The sequence below is a fragment of the Lipophrys pholis genome, assembly GCF_963383615.2.
Source record: "Lipophrys pholis genome assembly, chromosome: 14".
Classification (NCBI taxonomy): Eukaryota; Metazoa; Chordata; class Actinopteri; order Blenniiformes; family Blenniidae; genus Lipophrys; species Lipophrys pholis.
The window spans coordinates 5,259,280-5,268,458 of NC_137633.1; the positions used below are offsets into that span (position 1 = coordinate 5,259,280).

The window sequence follows — 9,179 nt, forward strand, 5'->3', positions numbered from 1 at the left end:
TTGGAAAGTTATTAATCATTTCATAATTATTATTATTTACATTTCCTGCTTTCTTCTATCATCTTATTAATATTGTATTTCGCACTGCTCGTTTGAGTTTACGACTTTATCGATCAGATTAAATCACATTATTATGATCAGTGGAGGCAGAACATCAGAGACGTCGCTTGGTACAATGCAGCCAACGCCGCCGCAAACAACTCCAAAAAATAAAGAAATAAATTAAATAAAAGAGTATATTAAACCCTCCCTGATTTCTAATAGTGAACTGAAAGCTGATCGCGCAAGTGTATCAGGTATACACAAAACATAGTACATAGTGAATTAAAGCTGGGTCTCTTAACTGTGTGACAGATGTTTATAAATTGTTCATTTTCTAGATGGATGGATGGATGGATGGATGGATGGATGGATGGATGGATGGATGAATGGAGACTTAATGAAGGGTCAGGATGAGCCAGTTGTGGATAGTATATATCAAAAAAGTGCTAAGTTGTTAACACGTCTCAGATTATTTTAATAATAAAAAAAAAAAGAAACGTCAAACTAGATCTTAAAGGGGCATTTCGTAGATTTTCACTCACGCTTCTGCCCTCCACTGGGTGGCAGTGCGACTTGTTTGATCTATTTTGTCCAGACCTTCCGGCCCCTCCACGAGTCTCCATGAACCACAAGACTTCATCACCAACATCTACTTGTACTTCTTGTGGCTGCTCCTGTGCCCACGATCAGAAACCAAACTTGCAACCTTGCGCGGAAGTTGTGAGGGGAAAAAACGGTGTAATCACCATGAGAGTGAATACATCTGCTGCGTCTGTCTGCGAACAACTCATAGATTTTAAAATGGACGTTTTAAAGGAATTGGATCTTGTCATTAATGAAGTTCACTTCTAGGAAAAATCTGTCATTTCTCCTGTTAGATTAGAGAAGTTGGGTTTAGGTTCGCCTGCGAATCAAGTCCCTATAAAATTCACTGATTTTCATAAGTTTAGGTGATGATAGTTGAGAAGTGATAATTAAATCTACAACTTGAAGGAATTAAACACCATTTAGGTGCTTTTGTTTTGCTACCTTTGTGGGGTCCAAAACTTTCAAATGTGACTCCGCCTATGTTGTGGAGCCCGAATAATTTAAATTTGAACCGAGGTTAAAATTAGAGCCAGGCGTGTGTGTCGGTGTGTGTGTGTGTGTGTCAGTGTGCGTGTGCGTGTGTGTGTGTCGGTGTGTGTGGCTGCATTGTGTGCCGTTTGCAGAGCAGCACTGAAATTGTTCGATTACACAGAGCTCGAGTGCCTTCGCATGTCTACACACACTGAACAACGTTCGCGTGTGTGTGTGTGTGTGTGTGTGTGTGTGTGTGTGTGTGTGTGTGTGTGTGTGTGTGTGTGTGTGTGTGTGTGCTTTGCGAGCGCTCCCATGTGTGTTTATACTCCTTAATGACTTTCTAATTCAGGGCCAGCAGGAACCTGCCTTTATCTCTATTAGTTTTAGTAGCCGGGCAAACAAAGAGAGTCTGTGGCCGTGGCACTGAGCCAGGGGAAGACTCAGCCGTAAAAGCACTTGTCCATCTGTGTCTCTTCCTCCTCCTCCTCCTCCTCCTCCTCCTCCTCCTATTCCTCCTCTTCGGGTGTGAAGTGCTCTCCTCCTCTGCTTTCGGTAAGAGAAAGAAAAAAAAAAACCGTTTTGTTTCCTCGCTCAGCTTAATCAATCTCGTTCCCACTGAGTAATAACTGGTCCAAAACACGTCTATACATCAGAAGACGTCCTCAGAGGGGCCAGCAGGAAAGTTTTTTTTATTTTTATTTATGTCTTCTCTGGATGTCAATGAAAATACGTTGAACTGGAGTGAGGACAGGTCATCCGTCAATCACAGGACACACACAAAGGGGCAATTTCGCGTCGCCAATTACAATCACATGCATGTTTTTGGATTGTGGGAGGCGACCAGAGAACCCAGAGGAAAGTCATGCACACACAAGTCAACCACAAATGACAAGTGCTGATAAAACATTTAAAGTGGCCAGTTTCTCCGCGGAAACTTAAAGAAGTTCAATGTCTTGCGGCCAAAACAATAAATGGTCATAACTCGAGACATTAAACTTCACATGCTGCCTCCTCTTGCCTGTCATGATCTACGTCCCTCATTGTTTTTTAATGACAAACCAATAAATATACAATCAGCTGGACTTAACGGATTCTGGGTGTCTTAGATGTCCACTATTTTATTTTTAATGTGTCATCTGTCCAACTAGTTCTGGCGGTCAAATAGACGTCCAGACGTCCTTTACTTCATGTGCTGGAAAATCGAAACTAATAATATTTGAATAGAAAAGGACGTTCAGCAAACATATGTAAAGGAGGACGTTTATACAGTTTAACTCACACGATGTAATGTCTCAAGAAATGCATGAACCATAACAGTTCTGTCTGTTGTGCTCGTGTGATTCTTGCATTTATACTTTAAATAAAATACCTTATAGAAGGTATTGTGTTGAGGTTTGGGGAAATACATAGAGGACACAAATAGACCCGATCAGTAAAGTCCAGAAAATAATTATTAAAATGAAAAATAAAGCTTCCAATTGGAAAAAAAACAAAAAAAAACATGACTAAACTATTTATAGAATCTTGCATGTGAAAATTTGTAGATAATGTATGTTTAAAAACAGAAACAGTATTTCAAGTGAAAATACTTGTAATTTAAGAGGATTAGGTGTCTTTGAAAACGGTATTCATTTGTGCGAGTTACATTATGGAATGGACTCAGGGACGACTTGAAATGATGTAAATCTCTGTTGTGCTTAAAAAAGAAAACGATGAAATGTAAAATAACAAATCGCTTCAAGGAAAAATTACTGAAATCAAAAATGATAAAGAATAATAACTTTAGTTTTTTCTTCTGTTATGTTTTTTTCCTCCCTCTTGTATCACTGGTGTCCTCGGTAACTTTCTGGATTTTTAAAAAGGAAAGAAAAAATAAGCCTTGTTTTCGGCCTTTACCCATTTCCTCTAAAGAAATTGTAAAAACTTACTACAAATTGAATGCACAGCCGTGAATAAGTGCCCGTATATCTTAAAGGTACAATTATTTAAAGTTGTACCCCGAACACAACAATGACTACATAAAAGTTACGGTTACATTAAACCCCACTGAACTCTGCGTCGTACTCTAACTCTGATGGGTCCTCGCCACTTAAAGGAGAAATGAAAGTACATCAAGTAAACAATCTATTTATAGATTCCAATGTCGCTCAGTTAGCACTATAGCTACAGTGGCTTTCATCAGCATGTGCAGCCTCATAAGTAGTGACAGCCAGTCATTTTCACTGCACGGATTAAAGTGAGGGCAGACTGGACGCTACAGTGGTGCTACACTGCCACCCAGTGACAAAATGGCAGCATTGCAGGACTTGCGCGTGTCGTTTCTTTAGATAATCGGCGTCAAAAAGAGATTGTAGTACGTCGAGTAAAGTAACACGGTTTTAAAGTTCCAAAATATGTGAAGTACCTAGAAGAAGGAAAACCCATAATGGCATCAAATTAAAATGCCCAGATACTTTCTTCCTCATCCTTGTGCTGTGAAATCAGTCCAAAGGTCATTCTGAACTGGAGGTGTGGTAAACTCGAATTATCGTAAAAATGAGGGAAATGTAAGAAAGTTTCTGCTGCTCGTCAGACGTGAGACGTCCTGCCAAACAGCTGGTTACTATCAAACACTGCTGGAACCAAACCAGAAAGATTCTTACTGAGTTCCACCTTGATGAATGGCAGCAAAATAATTTGTTGAGACAGCACTTTAATGGTTTGGCTTTTTTTTTTTTTTGCTTTTTCCTCAATCGGCTGGCTCAGAGTAAGGTTTTGTATCCGGGACAAACAGAAATCACACATCACGTGTGTGTGTGTGTGTGTGTGTGTGTGTGTGTGTGTGTGTGTGTGTGTGTGTGTGTGTGTGTGTGTGTGTGTGTGTGTGTGTGTGTGTGTGTGTGTGTGTGTGTGTGTGTGTGTGTCAGACAGTATGTTCACAGATGCCCACCAGCCCGCCACGAGGGTGAAAGTGTGTTTCCCTGGCCTCCTCTGACCCCTCCGGCTTCGGGGTACAGCAGCGCTGGCTTCCGTCTCTCCCTCCCACCAGAAGGCGGGAGCTGCGAACTCTGACCCCCCCTCCCCTCAATCCACACATACACACACACACACACACACACACACACACACACACACACACACACACACACACACACACACACACACACACACACACACACAAACACACACGAAGAAAAATCCTTTCCACCGGCAGAAGGTTGCGTTTCTGTTCTCCACATGCCCGCCTCTCACCCATCCAGCCCCCCAACCACCACCACCACCACCACCCTCCTCCCTACATCCTTCTCCTCCACCACCTCACCTACCCTGTGTGTTGGCAAAGGCATCCGTGTGTGTGTGTGCGTGCATGTGTGTGTGTGTCAGGCAGGCTGCTGCGTGGTGAGCATGCCCTCTGTCATTCACGCAGTGCAGCCCTGTCCAACTGTCACTTCCTGACAGGCCGATAATCAATCTCTTTATTAACTGCTCTGCTGCAGACCGCCGCCACGGAAGGGGGGAGGAGGAGGAGGAGGAGGAGGAGGAGGTGGGGGTGGGGGGGGGGGGGGGGGGGGGGGGGGGGGTAAGAGAAGCAGGGGAGTCAGGCAAATGCACAGAACGTCGAGAGTTTCAGGTTTTCTTTGCTGAGGGAAATGTTCATTTGTTTTTGGAAAAGTGGTTTTAAAATATTCCTAAAATCTTTGCACTTAATCAGATCAGAAACGTTCGAAAGGAACTAGTCAGAGAAGAGTTTTAATTCAAAGTAAATGTGAAATGTTTCGTCAAACAGGAGAGACTCAACATTTTAGATCCGTTCAAATTAGTTTATTTACTTGTTCTTCCTTGATGGATACTGTATGACACATTAATATTTCACACTCCTTGCTTGACTGTGGTTTGCCTCCTCCGTCTTGTTTTCCCAGTTTAGCCTGGGAAAAGCAGTAACCCGGTGGACACTAACCTAAAACCAGAGTCAACACAGTCGAGTCCAAACTTATTACACAGACATAGGAACTACAGAAATTCAGTCTCATCGTTACGGGGTTAAATCTGAAGCCATGCTCATTTTTTAAGTTTTAGAAAAGTGAAATTACAGTTGTGAATATTCTTTATTACCGCCATAACTGACAAATTTGCTTTTTTTTTTTTTTTAGATATATATATATATTTTCATTTAAGATGAAGAACTAATCTCCGAACTCACATCAGAGCCTTTGTCTACTTTGATTGTACGAAAACTAACTGACTGCATGTGTTTCCTAAAAGAAGGGCAACTGCATGCAAAGGAGGGTAAATAATGAAAGTTGCTTTGCGTTAATCTTTAATGAATCAAGTTATCATATATGATCATTTCCAGCTTTTCCTGTTTCTTTAAAAGTCATCTTATTAGATAGGAATTTTTTTTTAAAATAAGATACTAGTGTCATGTGATGATTTAAAAAACTAAGTAGTGAAATTCAAGAAATAGATATTTTTGATACATTTTACAAAAGACATTATTCCATATAAATGACATTTATTTTGGTTTTTATTCTGTCCTACTCCAGAAAGTCACACAAACATAAAGAAAAAAAATCTTTATATGTTCTTCAACAAGCCCAGGTTATTTCAGTGAGTATGTAGTATTTCAGTGAGTATGTAGTATTTCAGTGAGTGATGTATCGACCTGAAATCATCGAACCTGACACACTTGTGGCTTTGAACTCCAGCGACTCCATCATGGTAAAGTAGATTATAACCTATTGGTTCTTTATAGTAACGAACCATTTTATGCGTCTTGTCCAGTAAAAACTCTCTGATTTGGTCGGTCCAGCCGTTTGCACGCCGTCTTTACCTCCGTTCGTCTCGAATTCTCGCGAAACTGCGAACCCGACTGTGACAACTGCGGTTCTGAATAATGTCTGCAGGAGGTGGCGGCTCCAGTCTAAACTCCTAATTAGCGCTTCAAGTGTTTCTAATAAACACCTCCGCGGTCAGACAGGAAGTCAGCTCCGGCCAGGTGAACTTTTACTTCTCAATCTATGAAAACTGTTTGGAAAACAGGGGACTGGATTGGTGAAAGTCCACACTGTCGAAGGATACGCACACAGTTTTAGGGATTTTTGAAGCAGGATGAAGAGAGCCTGAGGCTTGACCTGACCAGACATGCAGCATTATAGAAAAAATAAGTAACTTTTAACATATTAAAAACAACAGACATGAGAAAAAAATGACAAAAACTGATTGTCTTAATGAGGTAGACATGATTGTAGCACAACGACTCAGAAATCACAATTTAGATAAGTACAATCTGCCACTGCACATGTCGATTTTTGTAGATTATAGGTTCTTATCATAAATGATCATTTTTATTTTTTTTCAAGAAAATATTTAGATTAAAAAAAAAAAAAAAAAAAAGAGCTAATTCCAGATAAACCTGCTCAGAAATGCTCGTCTTGCAGCGTTGACTAGTTTCTCGGCGCGGTCAAGGTAAACGCATCGTTCAGTTACATTCCACGACGTATCTGAAAATCAAACTGGGAACAAGAGTTATTCCCAAGCGATTCTGCAAATTGTCCTCCTGCGTGAGTCGTGGAGAATTGAGCCAAGGCGACAAACAAGGAAACTGGAAGAAACGTTCCTCCGAACTCCTTGGGAGAGTTCAGAATTTGGCGAGCCTTATTCCCCCGTCTTGAAGTTGACGAGGGTTTGTTGGTTACTGAGGCTGCCTTGTTGTGACGGCGTTAACTCCTTGAAGCCGGCGCTCTTTCACACTAAAATTCTCTGGTTCAGATGAAAAAAAAAGTGAATATTTGATTTCGTAACCCACAATAGTGTCCATCCATCTGTCCGATCGAGGATCTCGGCTGACTTTTGGGCACAAACCCAAGACACGTTGCTGGTCCTTCATCGATTAGCGTGATTCCTCTCCTTCATTTTCTGTAAGCCCGCCTGATTAAAGACAAACATGGCCATCGCAATGTATGAGGAGCGACCATCTGATTTATCTGCATTTGAACATTCTTATCGTCTTCTCTACCCACAATCTCAGTGCATTCAGATAATCACGCTCGGTTTCCAGGGGATGGACGTTAATTCCAGCTCCAAACAAACTGTCACATTAACGCCTATGGTCAGTTTAGGGCTCCCGTTTTACACGACATCGTGAAAACGGACAACTTTCCGTTGGGTTTTGAGTGTCGAAAACACAATCAGAATTTTTTTTGAACAAAGATGGGACTTTGTGAAAACTCGGTCTCCATGGAAACGGCAAAAAACACAAATGGTCTGAATGTGAAATGCTGAAAATGTTCAAGGCAAGACGGTTTTCAAAAATGGTTTTCACTTGAAACGTTGTTGTGTAAACAGGACCTGAGTCACCAAGCAAACGCGAATGTGAGCCACTTTTGGATCATTTTTTAAATTTGCCCTGATGAACTTCATCAACTCAGGAATGACATTGGTCTCGATGTTGTGATCTATTTCTGTGTTAAAGAAAAAAAGACGAAGCGGCGAGTGACGACGGGACGGAGTAGGCGGTAGGCGGGGTTTGTCATGTTGCCTTTGCTGTTGCTTCGTGAGATGCTGGGCTTTCCTGACAGCGTCACACCCGTCCTCACAGTGATAATTTATGAGGTGGGAAAAAGTGCTTTGGCGATTGTGAGGATCAGCAGCCAGACAGGAACGTTGCTCTGTGCTTGAATTTATTTTAGATATTTCTCACCTCAGGGTTTTATTTTATTTATTACAATTTTGACGTAACTTCTCTAAGTCTTCCACATTTTTTTTATTTCAATTTCTGAAAGTTTCACAGGAACTCATACAGGCATATACCTATATCCATCATATGCAATGAGGAAGCAATTCAAATCATTTATCATGTTGAATTGCTTTCGATGGGTTGGTAAAATCAAATTCCCTAAAAATGGGTACCATGAAAGTATCTAATTTTTACTTCAGAAGAAACTAGAATAAAGAACATCACAGCATAAGTAGAACTGGATATCTGCCGTGAAATAGAAATAGAGAGTTGTTTCAAGCATGGATGGTTGAAAATAGCAGCATTAGAAGTGGATGGATCAATAATCACCTGGAAATTTTACCCAAGATGCAGTTTAATTGAATCTTCGGTAACATGTGCCTCAAATGTAGCTGCTTCAGGCTAAAACACAATTTAATTTGTAATAATGTCGTACCAAACAATGCCAATGTATGTCATGTGATAGTATAATGAACATGTGAAGCCTTGTATTGTAAGTCTGATCACATGACTTAAAATAAAAAAAATAAAAAATAGACATTATGGGATGTAATTTTGAGGAAAGTGTGTTACTTCACTTTGATTGGGGGTTTGATTAGACAACATTTACATGTTTTCAAGCGAAAATGGCAAATCTTTGTTGTGTTTTTGGTGTTTGTTTACATGGTGCACTAATTTAACAGCGCTTTTCCAATAAAATGTACATTTTGAGAGGGTCAATGTTTACTATGAATTGTTCTCTGCATGCAAATGTGGGTGGTTTTACTACTACAGAAACAGCACCCACGAGTGGCCCCGCATGAATACTACATCGTTTTCAGGGTTTCTGCCATCGTTTTCAAAACGTTGCCATCTAAACGCAAAAGTTTTTCTGAAACAAAAATGGGTTTTCCCTTGAAATGTTGTCTTGTTGTTGACTCTGGGTGTGAAACTGGGCATCGATCACTCGTCATCAGACTGTGAACTGCCCTCACTTGTTTGACTTGTGTTGCTGAATCGGTTTGTGTTCTTGTGTCTGACCAACAGGACGAGTTTTTAAAGGAGATTCAAACGAGGCTGCAGACGGAGATCGCCGAGCGCTGCCTTGCCAATGCAAGTCGTTTTGACCTCACTCCAGGAAACCCCGAAAACACGGGCGACAAGGACCATCAATGAGCTGAAACTGTGTAGTCAGCACACACACACACACACACACACACACACACACACACACACACACACACACACACACACACACACACACACACACACACACACACACACACACACACACACACACACACACACACACACACACACACACACACACACTTCACTTGACCCCAACCAGTACCCACAACTCAAAAATAACCACTCATCT

General features: G+C 41.1%; 1 protein-coding gene across 1 annotated transcript in view; it reads left to right on the forward strand.

Annotated features, from left to right (window-relative positions):
- Positions 1 to 8,974, forward strand: part of LOC308119674 (protein phosphatase 1 regulatory subunit 37) — a gene marked incomplete at both ends in the record, with an annotated part of 60,918 nt that extends 51,944 nt beyond the window's left edge. The window contains one exon of the mRNA XM_080479823.1: positions 8,846 to 8,974. Coding sequence (XP_080335949.1) covers positions 8,846 to 8,974 — 129 coding nt within the window. The remainder of the gene's footprint in view (positions 1 to 8,845) is intronic.
- Between the last annotated feature and the right edge of the window lie 205 nt (positions 8,975 to 9,179).